Genomic DNA, 19002 nt, shown 5'->3' with positions numbered 1-19002 from the left:
ATGCTCCCTGCTTTCAAGATCAGTTTTTTTTGAGGTGGTGCAACATGTTAGAGTGCTGGAGGCGGGGGACTTCTAACTGAGAAACACTCAAGGCAAAAACCTCTGGGTACACAGAACTAGTTTCAGACTTGTTTGGGCCCTGTCCTCCGCCTTGCCCTCTAGTTAGCCTTTGGCAATCTAATGTTTGGGAGTTCTTCTCATTCCTATTTAGTAAATTGCTGTTGGCTCCTCTGATTTCTGCAGATGTGTTTTGTCACATAGATTTTTTACAGCAAAGCTTGCATCAAAACCCTCTATTAGTGAGCAAATGTGGCAGTTCCTTGAAAAGAAAAGAAAAATGGCTAGGTTAGTATAGCAGTAAAAGTCACTCATAAATAGTAGCATAATTCTTTTCAATAAATATCTGCTTGGGTATTTGTCTCATTTAAAAAACAAAAAACCAAGGACCAAGGACCAGACTGAATTAATAGATGCATGACACAATTTCACCTTAGTATATTGCTGGTCTGGAGTGGGCCCTCCCCAATTTCCCGTCCCCCAATACTATATCTTGTATACCAGAGTGTCAAACTAGACAGACAGCTATTCAGAAGATTCTTTTGCAACCCATTCTTTCAAGAAAAACCAATGTGGTCATTGTTCAGAACTTCAGCACTCTTTCCATAGCTGCCAGCCAGCAGAGTAATTGGCAGAACAGTTGACTCAAATGCCTGCACAAGAAGAGAATTGTTATCCTCCTCCTGACCTACTAACTAAATGACACACATACTAGAACACCAGTGAAACACTTGAGTGATTTCATTTGTGGCCATTATTAGTCTGCACACATCTATAGGAACAACCACAGCGAACTGTTACCAGGAATAGATTGGATTTGACCTCCTAGAATTTGGTAGCTGGGTTGCCTAGCCCAGGCATCAAGCTTTTTTTTTTTTTTTTAAGAAACCCCACTCTTGCAACAGCAGCACATGGGTGTAGATTAAGAAAACCAGGAGGAGAAAGCCACCTGTTGTCACAAATGTTTCTAGAGACCTTAGAGCATCTGCTCTCACTTGAGGCCAGATTCACCTTCATCATGCATGCTTATTATGGGCTGCTTTGAACACCACCTGGTGCATGCTAGATACTATGCCTCCATAGTACTTGGTCCTACCTATACCTTTGCTGCTAGCTGGATTTTGGTTTTACATTCCTCTTAGATCTTAGTAAAAATGGTTTGATCTGTTGCTTAATTGCAATGTATATTTATTAAAACAAGATGTTTTGATTGGCCTCATATTTTTATAACTATTTTGCTCAAAATTTGAAGATGTACCCTTTTGATTAGTGAATTACCGTACCTTAAAACATTGCTGTTTTTCTCATGTGAGCTTTCCCAATTTTGTGAGCCGCTTTGGGCATGATTTTCCATGGAAAAGCAGCATTAAAAAAACCTAATGATTTGTCTTAACTTTCTCTGCAAGACTCATTTTCCTGCACCCAAGAAAGGCACTAATTATAGTGGAGTGAAACAGATATCTAACATAATAGTGAATGTTGCTTTGAAAGGTTGTGTGTTTTTGACAAAAGAATACCTGTCTATTCTACCACAATTAATGGTGCAGTCATAGAGGGTGAATTTGCACATTTGATAGCTAGAGCTGAGTGCCTCTGGGCATGTGAGGAGCATATTCCCTTTGCAAAGGGGATGTGACTTTGTTTCTCTGGTGACTGGAAGTTGGTGTCCTCTGCTCTTCATCCTGTTTCCTTGTCTATGGAGATTATGGTCCCACAAGATACCTTGGGAGAAAATGTAGGGTAAGATGGCAGGTAAATGGGTAGAGGGGATGTGGAGCCGTAATTAAGGAATTGCTGGTTTGTCTATATGACACCTGGATTAGAGGAGGACTTGCCAGATTTACTTAGCATAAATGGATTCTGAACCCTCCCGTTCTGAAATTCTTACCAGCCGAGCGCTTTGCTTTTCCCATTAGGTGTTGCTGGTGAGTCTCTGCTTCACATTGGGAGGCAGTAAGCAAAGTTAAGCCTGCTACCCAAGGCTTGTGCTGAGAGTAAGATCACTGTCCAAAACTGGGCAAATGCATTGCAGGGCTTCGCTGCAGACAGTGGCAGGCTCTGGGAGGTAAGCTGGAAACATAAAAGTATGCTGTGCAATGCCCAGTGAAGCATCCCTCACACCATTGTACCAACATATCCAGAAAGTGTACCTGTTGTATCGAGTATTCAACACTTAGCTTAATGGTGGAAATCACTAAGGATTAATGAAGAGATACTCCTTTCCACTACTGGAGCAAATACGCTAGTGGTATTTAGGCATTCACTCATATGAGAAGGAAAAATGGTGTTGCACAAAATGGTGTCCAGCCCTAGTACCCTCTACTAATGGTGGTGGTGGTGTTGGGAGCCCTGAAGCAGGTAGCATCTTCGAGGTGTGAGGATTTAGAACCCTGCATAGTCAGGGAGCCTACATATGTAGAACAGTCTCCCCACTTAAGACCTTCCTCATTGAACATAGGCATGTGACTGAGGGGCACTGAGTACATTCTAGCTCTTCCCTTCATTCAATTTCAACCAAAGGCATCTTGCGATAACAGCTGGTTCAGATGTGCAGCCTTATATAGGGAAGCTGTAGTAGGGATTATTTTCTTGTTGGCTATAGAAACACACAGTGTTGTATTTGTCCCCTCCCCAGACAGAAATACCCATGCTTAGGTACCAGTGCTGGAAGGAAGGATGTCCTGTTGCTCCTGCAAAAAGCCTAAACAACTTGGCTTTTTGCTGCCTGTGGTAATAACTGCTTGGTCTTGTACCATTGCTATTGGCTACTGTTTCACATTCCTGCAAACCTAGCAGTTCGAAAGCACGTCAAAGTGCAAGTAGATAAATAGGTACCGCTCCGGCGGGAAGGTAAACGGCGTTTCCGTGCACTGCTCTGGTTCGCCAGAAGCAGCTTAGTCATCCTGGCCACATGACCCGGAAACTGTACGCAGGCTCCCTTGGCCAATAAAGCGAGATGAGCGCCGCAACCCCAGAGTCGTCTGCGACTGGACCTAACGGTCAGGGGTCCCTTTACCTTTAGTGTTTCACATGAGCACACAGCTACCTCTGATGGAACTTAATCAGAACAGATTAGCATCACAACAGTCAAAAATGGTCTTGTGCACATAACTATACACTTTTCTTACTTATATAGTCAACTATATTTTCCTCCCGTGTTGTACTTTTGAGGATAACAGCAAGAGTAAGAGTTATGGTTGGGGAAACTCATAAATCTAATGGCAAAGTTGGATTGTGATTTCTCCAAAAGAATTAGGCTGCTCTGATCCCATAGCTTTTGCTTTTCTGAATCCTTACTTGGGAGCAGGGCTAACTTGGGGAGGACTGGAAAAAAAGAATGAGAAAGTGATGTCATGGCTTGGCTGGGCTCAGTTGTTGGGGCAGCGAAGGCTGGTTTATAATGTAAACACTGTTAAAATGTTTATCGTTGGTTTTGTCATTTTCCTTATTTGTCGAGTAATCTTGAAGAGAATGAAAGGTTTTCTGGTGCAGCTTAGTGACTGGAGAGATTTCCATAAAAAGGCACAGACATTGCTTTGAGGAGCAGAAAGGTTTCTCAGTTGGCAATGGCAAGTGAGGCCTGACCTTTTGCAGGGAGAAAATATTGACCTAAATCATTCCCTATCGGGGATGGGAAAGCAATCTCAGTCTCCTGCAACTTGCCACTATAATTTTCTTGCTTAATTGTACATACTTCTGTGCAGCTGAGTGTGAAAAGATAAATTGCATAAGCAGGTATTAATGCGTTTAGTGGAATTTTAAGGAGGGTCTTGTTTGCCAGAGTTCATAAATGCATCTAGCTGCATTTATTTGTCACTGTTACAAAGTTTAATCCACCCACCAACTTGTTCATCCACCGGTACTTGCCTGGCCTTTCCTTTCTTTCCTTTTCCCTTCCCTTCCTTGACAGAGACAGCAGGCAGGTCTACCTCCAGCACTGACCCCCCACACACCAGGAACCGGGGTGGGGACCCCCTTACACATTGTGTTGCTTAGCAGAAAACTTTGCCACAGCAGCCAGATAAAATGAGGATGCTGGACTTGGAGGGAATTGTTCCATCACACTCACTGTGGCATTGCGCACTTGGTAGGACCACAAATGAATGCATAATGATCTCAGAAATAGATGAGATTTTTCATATGAATGAAATCTGAAAATTGCTTAATTTTGTCCAGTTCTAAATTGAGCTGGAGAATGTGTGCTTCACCTGTCACTAGTTCAGTCTGTTTTCTTTTATTCAATGAAGTTTTGAAACAATTTTGCCACTAAGGCATAGTATATAAAATAGTAATAATAATATTTAAAAACTGGAAAACTTACTTTCTACTATATATATCAAACTGCTCCTTTCTGGGTGCCCCAGATTACAGTCATACCTCGGGTTACAGATGCTTCAGGATGCGTGTTTTCGGGTTGTGCACCGCGCTGAACCCAGCAGTACCAGAACAGGTTACTTCCGAGTTTCGCCGCATGCACAGAAGCACCAAATTGCAACCCGCACGTGCGCAGATGCGGCACAGCGGGTTGCGAACATGCCTTCCGCACGGATCATGTTCGCAACCTGAGCGTCCACTGTAAATACATACATACATACATACATACATACATACATACACTCTTCCTCTCTCTCTCTCTCTCTCTCTCTCTCTCTCTCTCCCCCCCCCCTCTCCCTCTCTCTCCTTTCCCACCCTTTCATTAAATGTGGCACAGTGGACCACAAGTGGGAGGCATTATATTTTTCTTAGATTTTTACTCCATTTTTTCCTCCTTCGTTTCTTTGACTTTGTCTCGTTTGATTGTTATAAACCTGCTGTATGTTCATAAACCAGCTGTACGGGCGGAAACCTGGGTTATTTTATGTGTGTTGTATAAGCCTGTTACATGTTTTTACTTACACAAAAAGTAATAAAATACTTGGAACAAGGAATTAAGTATTCTGCTAAGCAAGTTGATGCAACTGCCAAAGGCTTGTGAACTTAGCTTTTCAAAGTGATTAGTCAAAGAATTGTAGAATATACAGGCAATCCTTTATCAGATTCTCTGCTTCTGAAGTCTCTTTTTACTATGTTTATTTAATATTTACTATCGTTGTAATATTTGCTCATAAAATAACATCTTTCAAAGAGAACATATCGACTAAAACAACAGTATGACATGAGAATGGTGGTGGTGGTTTTTTGTTTTGTATTGCCATACAATGTTTACTGTGCCTGGAAACTGCAACACATTTTTCAATCATCCTGCTGTGGTTTGATGATTTGTTTGCTTTTAAAATGAGTTTCGTTTTGTTAATGCCTCCGTCTGTTCTTGAGGGGCAAGATAAAGATCTATGAAGTTCTTAGAGAAGCCAGGGTTTGACCCATTTGGCTCCCAACACCAGCAGCTTGGAGTTTAAAACCTGTGAGTGCTCATACTGCTTGCTCTCTACACATCTACAGATTCTCAGTTGTAGTCATAAGTTGCTTCTGGTGAATGTTTATGAGATAGAAGCCACTCCTCCTATTAGTTCTCATTGAATCAAGAAAGCTCAGAGGAGAGAAGGCTACCTCACTCTTTGTACCTGGGTGGAGAGCCTTTCTTTAGGCCTCTCACATCTACAGAGCCTTGCAGAAGGTAAAAAGCTGTCCTTGCCAACCCCCCAACCCCAGCAATTCAGACACAGGTAGCCCTCCACCCATATTGAATCTTCTATGTCAGTTAGGAAACAGGTGAGAGATAGCAGTGGGGCAACTATAAATAATAAAGGCTGGCTACCAGGTCCAGTCTAGACTTGTCGACCTCATTGAGTCTCTTAGGAGTTATCAAGTTTAGCAGAAGGAATAGCCACATCACACTTGTCTATCATTGGCCACTATATACCTCTGTTAATAGGCCTGAATGTGAAGATTCAGAAGCAGTTTGGTTCATTACTATCCCTTGTGCATTATTTCACATGATGACCATAACTCCATTACTTCTTTCCTTTCCTTTCCAGACTGTCAGTATTTGAATAGACCACATCATGCGTGAATACAAGCTAGTGGTCCTTGGCTCAGGTGGCGTTGGGAAGTCTGCTTTGGTGAGTTGAGTCTTGATTTTTTTTAATCGTCATGACCATAATCATACAAATAATATTATTAGAAAAGCAGTCTTGAAATGCTTGACCCTGGTTGTTAATGCCATAATTAATAATTTGCATTCAACATACAAAGCAAAGAAATCAATGACTTTTACTAGGTGTAAGTATAGGAGGAAAAAGCTGGCCTGAGCTTGATGTTGGGGAATTCTAGAGTTAAGGGTGGCAGTGACTGGGAGGGTTTCTTTGAATTCTGCAGCCAGTAAAGCCTGCAATCTGTGATTAGACTATTTAGGTGAGGGATTTCCAACTTCCATTTACTAGGGGGCTACTTTATTCTCTAAATCAGGGAGGGGCATCAGGACCAAATAAAATTGGGCTGTGGCTTGCAACTGGCCCAGAAGAAACCAGTTGGCTATCCCTAGTTTAGGTCAGTTTGTCTATGTCTGCATTTTTTTTTGTAAAATGTGTACATTTTGCTATACGTTACTCCACATAACGTACAGTGTTGGACTTTGTAAAACAGTCACATTGGGAATAGGGATGGGCCTTGATTATGTGGCACAAGAAAGGATTAGGACTTCTGCTGAGAGCTTGTTCAACAACTGGCCATGCTGTTCAGGCTCCTTTTTATTACACAACATAGTGGAAAAACAGATTCTAATTAAGTGCTGATCTCTAGGATTCTGGAGAGGTTATGAGTTTCGCTTGGAATACACTTTTTTTTAGCTTTGTAGTGTAGTCACAGCACTGTAGCTTTCTAGACTTTGCAACTTGTGCTCTGGCTAACTGTGTCTGAATTGCTGGAGCTGAACTATTGTAGAAAGTTTAAAAATACCACATTTTTAGATGCTGGTAAACATCGCTGGCTATTTTAAATTAGACGCCTTCAAATTACTGTTCCTCCGTGTTTGCTCTTCTCCTGTTTTTAAGCAGCCTTAAATAAAGTGAGACGTGTGGGGAGCTGGGCTTCAGAGACGCAATGAATTCCATGTGGTGTAGGTTCTTGTAGCATTCTGTGGCTGATGGTTTGCCATTCTCTGTGACATCGAAATAGACATGCAGACTAAAAACTGCCATGCCAGGACGGGGATACCATTTTTAGTGGATGCCCACAATATGCTTTAAAATAATAAAACCAGAATGAGAGAACAACTTACACCTAATGAGCACGTATGTCTTTCCCCAAAATGACTTATGCTATGGTGACAAAGCAAGTGAGCAAAGCCAATTTGGCCACTTACTAGCTGTGGTCTTGCTGGGTGGTTCTGGAGCAAGATGTTCTCCTTTGCTATTTTTGCAGGGTGGGTAATAGTGAGATGATGGACAGAAATACTTAAAATTGTACAACACTTTCCTCTGTACTCTTAACAGCAAAATTCAGACTGTAAAGCAATACGAATAAAGGTCTTTGATAATCTTCGGAATGTTGCAGCACTCCTGGCTAACTGAGTTGGTGGGAGGATGATCTCGTTTGTGTCTTCCCATTACTCTTGGTCAAGCATTTCATGCAGAATCCATAGGCAACAAATAGAAATTCAAGGTGCTCCTGGAAAGTTCTGACAGGAATGTGGAACTGTGGTTGCTGACTTAGAAAAGGAGTTTGATTTATTGCACTTCCTAGATGGGATAGCAAATGTAGTGAACCAAAAGTCCATTCCCGAGTTGGCAACCGCAGTTTGAAACCCACATTCCCGTCTGTGCACTTTCCCAAACATAAAATGAGTATGATTCAATTTGAAAGTGTCTTTTGAATAAATAATAAGCTCCTCTGAATTAAAAACCCTCTTCATCTGATGTCCGAAGTGCTTCTCCTCAGTTGTCACATGTGTGCCTGTCAAATATAATCTTACACAAAACACCTACTATGAAAAGGTCATCATAATAGAAGCATCAAGTTACAGAACTTGTGTGTGCCTATATAGGTATACACACTAAACGTATAGGGGGAGTCTAAACAAAACAGTGCAAAGAGTAGCATTGAGTCTATCAGATTTCTGTGCACCAGCCTGCCTCTAAGATATTTTCTGAAAGATGTTCTCTTTGTGGTCAGCTTCAGTGTATCCTGACTTTCACTAACTGGTTTATGAGCATTAAAAATGGCAATGCCTGATTGTAAAATTTTTTTTACTAATTTAGAGAGATAGGAGGTTGTTCTAAACAGAAGAAGGGTATACAGTGGTACCTTGGGTTAAGTACTTAATTCGTTCCGGAGGTGCGTTCTTAACCTGAAACTGTTCTTAACCTGAAGCACCACTTTAGCTAATGGGGCCTCCTGCTGCTGCCACGCCGCCAGAGCATGATTTCTGTTCTTATCCTGAAGCAAAGTTCTTAACCTGAAGCACTATTTCTGGGTTAGCGGAGTCTGTAACCAGAAGCGTATGTAACCCGAGGTACCACTGTAGTTGGTAGTTGATGCTATAAAGTGGATACATGAGAATGATGGGTAATGGAGTTCTTTGTGATGACAGAGCTGAAACCCAGGGTTTGACCCTGGGTGGTCAGTTGATGGTGGTGAGTAGGGGTTGTTGGTAAGGAAATACAGATGTACCGTCTAAGTCCTATAATATGATTCGATTTGCCCAAATGGGCTGCCATCCATTGATAGTTTGGAATGCCTTTATCTGGCAACTGGATAGCTCAGTTGGTGAGACTCTTAATCTCAGGGTTATGGGTTCAAGCCTTATGTTGGGTGAAATATCCCTGCACTGCAGGGGGTTGGACTAGATGATGATCCTCCTGGTCCCTTCCAACTCTAGATGACAAGTGATGTTCTGTCTCTTTCTTTGCTGTGCTTGTCCTGCAATAGTTGGATTTTGCTGAAATCTGTTTTGGCAATGTTGGAATAAGACCTAATAATGCTAGCCATAACATCAGGGGCTCATTCACAATTGCATATTCCAATATGATATAAGCCTTCGCCTGCCAACAATATCTTCTTCCTGTTGGGATGAGTAATTATTGGATATAGAAATAAGAAATCATTATTACTGTCTCCAACTGAACTGAGGGCAGTACTGAGGGCAGTAGAGGTTAAGGCAGCCAGGACTGAGAACCAGTTAAATGAGGTGAAGGTTGCTATGACAACAGCTTACCTGGTAGGAAGGTATTGGGAAACCAATAATTGACAACAGCTTATGTTTGTGTAGCTGTCAATTCGTAGAAGATTTTGGTTTCTCTCAGTCTGTCATATCTCCAAATGTTCACATTTCCACATCAATTTGCAATTAAAATGAAAGTCTTCATGAATATGCCCATTTTCGGTGCAATTTTGCCTAATATATACATTTTTGCAAAGCGATTTCCCCTATATAATGCATTTTTGTAAATTTTCACTAATATGTGCATTTTAAAGCACACTTTGCCCCCATTGCATGCATTTTTGTACACATTACTTTGCTGAAGAATTACACTGCAAAATTTGGAAAAGTGCATTTTTATATTTTGTTTTTAAGGCTGTGTTTTGGTCTGCAGACGGAACTGAATTTCTTCCCTATCTGTACGTATCTGTACAATGCAGATGTGTTGGGCAGGACAAGGCAGATGCTTATGGTGTTCAGTGTTCACTGTTTCCACTGGTGTGGCAAAGCACTGTGTACTCAAGTTGAGTATTTTGCATAAGAACTTACTTAATCACAGATGCTCTGCCTTAAAGCTACGCTTGATTATTTACCTGCAAGTTTTTGTTGCTTCTGGTTGTGTCATTCACCATGGCTGGTGAAGTGTCCTTGGTTTTTCTGCAGCCAAGGTTGGAATCCTGCGCTGTGATATCAAGCTTCTTAATGAGAAGCTGACTGGATAGTTGCTTTGATTAGTATGCTGAATAAGGACATCCTTTATTAGTGGTAGGTTTTGCTTAATCTTCAGGGGAAATAGAATGTTTTGCTGGGCAAAGCTTTACATATCTTATCATTTATTTTAATTCAGGAAGACATTCTGTGCACATTCCAGTAGCCATGTTGGTCTGTTGCCGCCAACCCACAAAGAATCCTTTAGAAGCCTAATGTTTATTATAGCATAAGCTTCCATGGATCAGGGACCACTTGATCAGATGCTTAAAGTGTTATTCTCAGCTGGCATGTACATATGCACATAGACGTAGAGAGAAAATGTAAATGGTCAGGTGAGCAGGAAATGCAGAGCAATGCAAAACACAGTGCCATTAAATAGTCTAGCCATTCACAACACCAGTAGCTGATAATGACATCACCAATGTCAGTATGCTTGTTTTATTAACACCTGTCCATGCCAGAGATGACAAAAATGAACTTCTCGACATTTTGCAATTCAGCATTTTCATTCTGAAGTAGGCAGGTATACCCTCGTTCAATAATGTCTCTTAAGTTCAGGTAAACAATAGTGTGACCTGAGAGGTTAAAATTTTCTCTGCCCATTTCCTGAGTATTGGCATTTCTGAGGTTGTGTTTATGCCCATATATTCTTGATGATAATAGGCTTCTATCATCTGCCAGCAATGCCTTCGTGTTTTCTACATTAAGACAAACAAGTAAGTCTTGATATAAAAGAATAAACTTAAAGCAAAGAAGGCACTGGTTGAAAACTTAAGAGCAAGCAGTCCCGTAATTTGGGCACTGCCACCTGGAAGACCCTGTCTTCAGTCTGCCCCTATGTAACCTCTGAGGGCCAGGAGTGCTTGGAGATCTTGACTGACAATTAGCTTCCTGTTATCCCTGGTTCCTATACATGCATTTGAAGTAGCTGCATGCAACTGAACTATGGGTTGCATTCATTCTAGCGCTAATGAGATTGTTCTCTCCGGGCAAGGTTTTCTGCATGCCTGGAAGAACAATATTTCCTCTCCTCCCCCTGCACACAGTTCTGGGGGTTCTTCTGAACCTCTGGAGCAGATTTGGGGAGGGTGTGGTGGGAGGAAACAGGTTTAAGTCCCATTGCATTAACAGGATTCCTTGCGCTGGTTTTTATTGCCACAAATTAGTTGACTACAACCCTATGTATGCAAAACTGAAGTAATCATATATTATGCCCTTGTTCACACCTTCCTTTCCCTTTTTTGTTTCCCTCTGCCAATTTTTAAAAATTGCAAGCTCCTTGAGGTGGGAGACCAGTGTTACTTCCACTCTGTAAATCACCATTTGTGCTGATGGTGCTGTACAAATAACAAATTCCTGCTTCCAGATGCTTATGCTACAATAAGCTAATGTTTAAAGTACTTCGGGGCTCTTTGTATTTTCTCATATGCATTTTTATTTTGCCTTAGTATCTGAAAGACCTGATGTGATTGATAAATTACTTGTTTGCTCCTAAAGGGCATGTGAAATACAGAATGTTCTGAGTAGTTAAATAATGTACTCTTATTTAGCAGACTGAGGGAGGGCTGTCTTTGTACATATAGCCTAGCAGCTTCCTGTGTTTAAGATGTAAGTGAGATCTCTGTGGCTTTTTAACCATTTGCAAATGAGATTCAAATCTGTAGGTCTCTTTTGAAACATTTTGTTTAAAAATGAGAAATGAATATAAGAAACAAGAATAATGAAATCTGTGTTGCGTTGTCAATAAATGACTTTTGGGTTTTCTGCGGATTGACTTTTGCTCTGATTGAGCTTTAAAGAGCAGGTTTTCACAGAGAAAGCTGCAGAGCAAAAAAAGGGCGCTCATACAAGGAGCTTTAACTAGTAAACTTTGTCTAGAAAGAGCGGAATAAAGGTAAATTTGGATAAGCCCTTAGATTATAGGCTTTAGGCAAAGCTATCAGGTCTCCATACCATATTTTGGTCTAATCATCACCCTCCTAACCTCCTTTGCAGTTCGAAAGGTTTGGGATCAATAATATCATCCTGGGGTACCTTTATATATGGACTTTCCATTGCTTTGTGCATTCGTAGATGCCTTGATCTTTTTTCAAGGAGGCTGTGTGTAGGTTGTGCTAGGCTGAAAGAATGACTTTTGAATGGTGCCTCCCTTCCTCCATTGAACATGAAAGCTAGAATATTGTTTTCTCCCTTGTTAAGAAATCATTGGAGCATTCAGCACTCCCCCACCCCACAAATACAATGATGCCTTTTGCAGATAACTGGCCTTTCAAAATCTGAAACCACTTATTAGGAGCTATAGTGCTTGTGTTTCTTGTCATCATGAGAAAAATCCCAGCTTTGACCCTGAACAAAACAGGCTGTTGTTTAAAGGCTGTTTGCAATTTCTTAGAGCCAGTAGCTGGAAAAGACATTTGCACGAGTCACTGCAGAAAAGGTGGCTGTTTTTTTAAAGGAAACTACTTGATACCTGCAAGTGCACGTGTACACACTGCAAAAATTGATCACATTCCACAGAAGGGCAGAATATTCTTGAGAGCTAATAAAGCCCATTCAGTAGTCAAAAATGGTCTTGGGAAACCTTTGTTGAGACCCTGTGTGTTCATGCTGGTCTTGGGCAAATTTGCAAAGCAGATGCTCACCTCCTAGTGAACTTATGGGGGGGGGGAATAGGGATTGTTACAATAAAACACTTTTTTTTTGCAAAATGCCGATGCAATTTACATCATTGGTCTTGCTAAATGCCTCGCAGGTGTTAGTTGGTATAGAACCTCATCCTCTCCCCCCCCAACGGTGCTACAAATGTTTAAATATAATTAAACAGGTTGTGAATCTGAAGCACAGAAATTGTTACCCATGTTCAGTCATGTAAGTGGGTTTTAGTTTAGAACCAACATCGTATAGCCTGGTTCACATGTAACAATCAGGTCCTGGTTTGTAAGCCTTTTGGGATGAGCTGCTGTTGGGCCACTAAACTGCAGGCAGCAACTTCTCAGCGAAGAACCTTCTGGCCAGGACAGGCAGGGATATAAGAGAACTAGCTATTCCAGTTGAGCAACAAGGTCTTCCTAAATTCTGTCATGCCCCTGCAGTATTTCATTGCCCTTCGGCCTTAACTTCTCGTTTGCTTTTCAATCCTGTCTTCTGGTTTGTCCGTCCGGATGTTACTGCCCTTTGGAGACTTCCCAAGACTTTCCTAGTGTCACTGGAGCGTCTGCATAACATTGGGGATCCTTACCTAAGTTAGGGACAGTTGTAAGCAATTAAGTTAGGCTACCTACCAAGGCCAGCCAAGGGGAGCCTTTTTCTTCAGTTGGTGGCTTCCTGGTGAAATTGACCTGTTACATGTACTTGCCTCTTTCATTGCTCTTCCAGTAGGTTTGGGGAGCAAAATCTACACTTTCTGCTCCCTTTTTCTGCAATAGCCCTGTTTCATTTAAATATGTGCACATACTCACTTTAATGCAAAGCTTTTAAAAAATAGCATCCCGTGTGAGTTTCTGTGGTGTTTTATATTACTGCATATGCTCAGTGCGAGAGGAATAGAGGTGGACTGTAGCAGTTATCCATGAGTGAGACAAATGACAACCCTCAGGCAGCAGGTCAGGGTTGTGTGGTACTTCACAGTTTGGCACTACCATGTAAACTGTGGTAAATGATGCAGATTGCTCCAACCTATAGAAAGTTAGCTTCATGAAGCTTTTTCTTTAAACCAGTCTCATAAGCAGCTGGAGAAGAGACATTTTCACCCTGAAATCTGCATAAATTTGTTGAAATGAGGTTTGAGTATCAGTTATGGGTTAAGCACTACCTTTTAAACCTGTACTTTTACCTGCATTTATTTTCCTGTTTCAGTAACTAGGCATCAGCTTGAGAATAAGATTGGGAGAACCAAGCGAAATGTCTGTTCTTTGCAAACGCTTTACACGATTAGCCCGTTGAATAACTTCAGTTGGAGGCAGCTGTCTGACCCTCTCTGTGTGTTCTTTTCCCTTTCTTGTTTTTCTTTCCAGACTGTACAGTTTGTTCAGGGAATTTTTGTTGAAAAATATGACCCCACAATAGAAGACTCCTACAGAAAGGTAAAGTATGAAGCTGTGATTTTCTCCATCCACTCTCAGATCAGTAACTTTGAGACTCCCCTCGCCCAGTTTTTCCCCCTCTTGGTGTAGAATTCATGGCCTCCTCTCACAACACGATCAGTCTATTATTAGGATCATATTCCTAATAGTGTGTTGCTAATACTTCCCAAGAGAATAATTACATGATTGTCTATCCCAGGGCCCACCAGATGTTGTTGGACTCCAGTTTACATCAGCCCACGCCAGCTTGGCCAACAACAGTTGTAGTCCAACAGCATATGGAGGACCACAGACTCTCTACCCCTGGTTTGTCTTGGGCTTGTTTTGTCTTTGATATAGAGAGGGCCAAATCTGGATGTGGACTGTGGCATGGTAAATTGGGGACAGCCCTTTCCCTATGTCTTTTTCCTACCAAGAATTACTCCAGAAATTGCTGGTTTCCCCTAAAATTGGTACCTTCAGGGTCAAATGGTTTCTATGGTGGTCGGGGGTTGGGAAAGCAGCATGGGAAAGATGACACTTCCCCTGCTCCCTGAATGCTACATTCCCAATTCAGAGAGGGCCTCCCTGTGGTTGCATTTCCTTTTTATTTATTTATTTTTAAAAAAGCACAATCACTAAGCCCAGGACAGAGAAACGTCGTCAGCACCAGTTGAGTCTGGGCCTGATACACCATCCAAAGCATTCTAGGTAATCGGGTCTAATGCCATGCAGCCTTATTTCACAATGCCAAACTAAGTGTAAGTCAATTTTAAGCTACTTGCTGTTAAAAAAACCCCACATACTAAGTTTAATAAATAATAACTAAGTATTTGAAATCAGTGTTTGCAATTCCTTGGCATTTGTGGATTTTATAAGTTTTGGAGAAAAGCCCCAAGTTTTTTGCTTAAATTCCATTAAAAAAACAAGAACAACAGCGTTCAACTCTTCACTCCGATTTCATAACAGGATATAAATCAGAAGCTAAACATTTTGGATAACCCTATGAAGTAGTGTTTTTATTATTACATTATTGTTGTTGCCCTGCAGTTTCATTGTGGATACTTTTAACTTAACCATAATATTTGCATGCAAAAAAATCCAGTTTCAATCACCTCTTTTACAGATGGAAAAGACTTTTGTCTAAAGCTTTTTTGGAAGGCCCTGCCAGTCACAATAGATAAAGTGAGCTAGGTGAAGCAAAGATCTGGTTCAGTATAAGGCAGCTTCCTGTGTTCCTAGATTACAAGCACACCTACACAAATATTTCCTTGATCATATTACATGTCAGTGTTGTTCTATTAAAAATTAAATACTTGCTTGACATCCATTTAGGTATTATAGTTCAGCGGCAGAGCACATATAGAAGGTCACAGTTTCACTCTCGGGCATCTCCAGATAGATAGGGTTAGGAAATATTTCTGCCTAAAACCTTGAAGAGCCTCTGACACTCATATGCAATACCGAGTTCAGTGGACCAGTGCTCTAAGTCTGTAGCTTCCTGCATTCCTAATGGCAGACAATGGATACTGGCTAGTGAAATAACTCCTTGCTCTTTAGGTATTTTATCTCCTGCCTGCCACGTTCCATCCTTTTGAATGCAACCCCATGTGTACAGTGGAAAAGCTCACAGTAAGGCTTGTTCACATGTACACTGTGCACAAGTACAAGCTGTCTGCACACATGTACAAGTGTTTGTGTGTACACTCTTGTTTGTTTTTCTAAATCCTGCTGATTTGTACAGCTCAACAGTTGTGTACACAACACTTGCATAAATTCATGGACTGTAACTTGTGCATAACTCTGCAGCTTAACTGTTTGTGTACACAGGTGGTGCACTAGTTGTTTGTAATGCTTAAATGCCCCTATTGCCAGGAGGTTATGAGCAAGCATTAATTGAGTCTCTTCCTCCTGTCCCTTAAGGCTATAATGGTATCTGTCCTTTATTTGTCTTTCAGCAAGTGGAAGTAGACTGTCAACAATGTATGCTTGAAATCCTCGATACAGCAGGGACAGTAAGTGAGATCTATCCTGAAATCTGAAATGCTTAATATTTGAAGGGAACACTAAGAGTGACGCAAGACATGGCTTTTAGGGGGGGGGGGTGTCCATCTCTTTCTTGCTTATATTATGTGGCTATAAATAAACCAGCATTTCTTGCCTTTTCTATTATTCCAAGTAGCTCCTTGCACGGTTTATTGGGAACAAACTGGAACATTGTCTTGAAAGTTTTTCATTAGAACTTCATAAAATTTAAAAACATTTTCAGATTTCCGGCACTTTGAAGTTCTAACGAAAAATCCTCTTGTTGAACGTCTCTATTATTGAAAACAACAAATTAAAACTTTATGGCAGTTTAAACTGACAGATAAAGTGTGCACACTGCTAAACAACTAGTAAAACACATGTACCGATACAACTGCTGCCTTTAAGAGAGACTGCCTATCTGCCTGGCTTTCTTGGGCATCCGTCCTTTAAAGCTTATAGTGATTCTTGATGTTCTGAAAAGATTTCCCGAAATCCTTCTGAATCTAAAGACTGCTTCACATCTTACAATAGAAGTGTGTTTTATTTATCACTGTGCATTTAGTATTATCCTCCGCAGCCTACAATATGCAATCTGGGCTGGCTATATAGTTTTTTTCATCCTGAGTACACTGTGTTGGCCCAGGCTGCTGATGCATGTTTCAAGTGAGCTCTGGGTGTATGAGAGAGAGAGATGGCGGGGAAGGTGAGAGGGGAGGGGTATGTGTTAAAATGCATAGCTGCCTTTCGCAATAGAAGCAGATATTTGGTTGTAAGGTGTGAAGCCGCCCTAAACAGCCACCCTTGTTTTAAATTTCTAACATTGAAGGAAGGATATTTGAGAAAGCCGGTTCCTTTTAAAATTAAATTTATTTTTTTCACTGGATTTCTGCAAGAGCAAAGACTGGAAATTTCCAGTTGCCTATGACCTTTTTATCCCTGTTTAAACCTGAACTTCTTAATGTGTGTATGTTAAACAGCTAATTAAACTAAACAGCTAATTCATTTTTTTTATTTGATTACAGGAGCAATTTACGGCAATGAGGGATCTCTATATGAAGAACGGTCAGGGGTTTGCACTAGTATATTCTATTACAGCACAGTCCACGTTCAATGACTTGCAGGACCTGAGGGAGCAGATCTTACGGGTCAAGGACACGGAAGACGTAAGTAAATGGGTTATTGCTTTTTGAACCATTGGAATCTCTCCCCCCCCCCAACCTAAACAAGCCAGCATCTGTTTTTTGCACAGTTAATAAGATGACTGAAGAACACTGTTCTAGAATGTTTTGTATGATATCATAAATTTCTCTATTTAGATATTTTGGAGACTATTCATGTGGACATTACTGGGCGGTTAGTCAGAAATGCTCTGTATCCCAAACTGGGATTGAACTCTGGAAAAGTTCAAGTCCCATAAGAAGCGGCTTTTTAGTAGAATACGCCAGTGTACAAGCCCAATTCCTCCCGCTCAACCTTTTGTCACTGAAATGGCTACATATGGTGCCAGGTTTTTAGAAGGCTCAGTAACTCCCGTTATGACTTGCTGTTTAAAATGGGTTTTGTGGCTTTCTGGCTTGTTTCTGGCTGCCATCGGGTGGAAAAACAGTTTTCTAGTTGTGTGATAATCTGGCTAATCAAAATAGCTGTCCATACTGGTTTTTTCCTAAAGAAAATATTACAAACTTAATTAGGAGACCAAAAATCTTAGTACAGTACTATAAAACTTCCTTTGCCGCACGATAGTTTAAATATGCTTAGATGCCTAGAAAGTGGAGGTAATGTAAATGTTTTAGTATTTTAACTTGTGCATATTTTAAAGTGACTAACCTGTGACCCTCCTGCTGTTGTTGGTCTGCATCTCTCATCAGCACCAGCCAGGATGGTCAATAGTCAGTGGTGATGCAAGTTTGTTTGGGAACACAAGGGAACAGGGCACAGGTTAGCCCCCTTGGCCTAGGTCCATCTTTTACTGTAATATGTGAAAGACTTCCAGTTGGCTGGACTGAGTGCCAACTCAGGCAGCTGACTTCCTATACGGTTTATCACCTTTTAAGCAGGGATTTCACCAGTAATCATGCAGGAGATCTATACCTGGATGACTTTGCTGTCAATTACTATTGCACAGCTGTTAAGTGGCTATGCAATTCAAGCTGATGGGCTTTGCATTATGCTGTCAGTTCCATGGCATCATGCTGTAGGTTGTGATGTTGCACATGGATGTTTTCATTGTTTACAGATACCACCATCACCACCACATATGTTAAGAGCAGCCCTGTTTAATCAGGATCCTACCAAATGTCCACCTAGTCCAGCTTTCTGTTTCTTAAGGCTGCAATTCCTAATAGACTTTCTAGGAAGTAAGTCTCAGCCCATATAGTGTAACGAGTGAATGTGCAGGGTGGAACTGCACAATGGGTTGCATTCAGCTAAGTAGTTCTGCTAGCAGGAGCCAGCGCAAGGCCCCTACTAGTGCAACGGGTCTTTTGCCCACACACCCCAGTTGGCTCTTGGAGGGTTAGGAGAACCCCCAGAACAGCGCATCAGGGAAGTAGAGGGGAGACTGTGTCATCAGGTAAGCAGAAATCTTGAATATTTTGTCTGAATCAGTAGCAGCAAATGCTGTCACAGAAGTTCATAACATCCATTCACACTGTAAAACCTGTGACCTAGCAATTTATTGTGCTAACCAGGAAGTGTTACTTTAGCATCAGCTCTAGCTTCCTCTCTTGATTTGGGCTCTTTGTTAGTCCAAAAAATCAGTGGACAGAATTGGAATGTCTGTCCAACCCATTGTATTCAGGTAGTTATTCATGAAAGATCTCTCCATAGATGAATAGGTAGCTACTATCCAATGCATGTGGATAGGAAGATCTTAACTGTGTTTAAAAGTAGTTTAGCCACATATTTTTATTCTTCAGTTTTCATATCTTTGCTGATCATTATCTCTGGCTTTATTTTTCTCTTTTCCCGTAATGTTTTTGAAACCCTCTTTGATACACAAATCTTGGT

At 41.1% G+C, this 19002-nt stretch overlaps 1 protein-coding gene across 1 annotated transcript in view; it reads left to right on the top strand.

Moving 5' to 3' along the window:
- The window catches only part of RAP1A (RAP1A, member of RAS oncogene family), a 93913-nt gene that overhangs the window by 63188 nt on the left and 11723 nt on the right, over positions 1-19002 (top strand). Inside the window, exons 3-6 of the mRNA XM_081916481.1 lie at positions 6033-6116; positions 13918-13986; positions 15924-15980; positions 17016-17156. Of these exons, the coding sequence (XP_081772607.1) occupies positions 6060-6116; positions 13918-13986; positions 15924-15980; positions 17016-17156 (324 nt within the window). The 5' untranslated portion in view covers positions 6033-6059. The remainder of the gene's footprint in view (positions 1-6032; positions 6117-13917; positions 13987-15923; positions 15981-17015; positions 17157-19002) is intronic.

The sequence above is a fragment of the Podarcis melisellensis genome (assembly GCF_964234715.1).
Source record: "Podarcis melisellensis genome assembly, chromosome: 6".
Taxonomy (NCBI): Eukaryota; Metazoa; Chordata; class Lepidosauria; order Squamata; family Lacertidae; genus Podarcis; species Podarcis melisellensis.
This window is presented reverse-complemented; position numbering and strand designations above follow the sequence as displayed.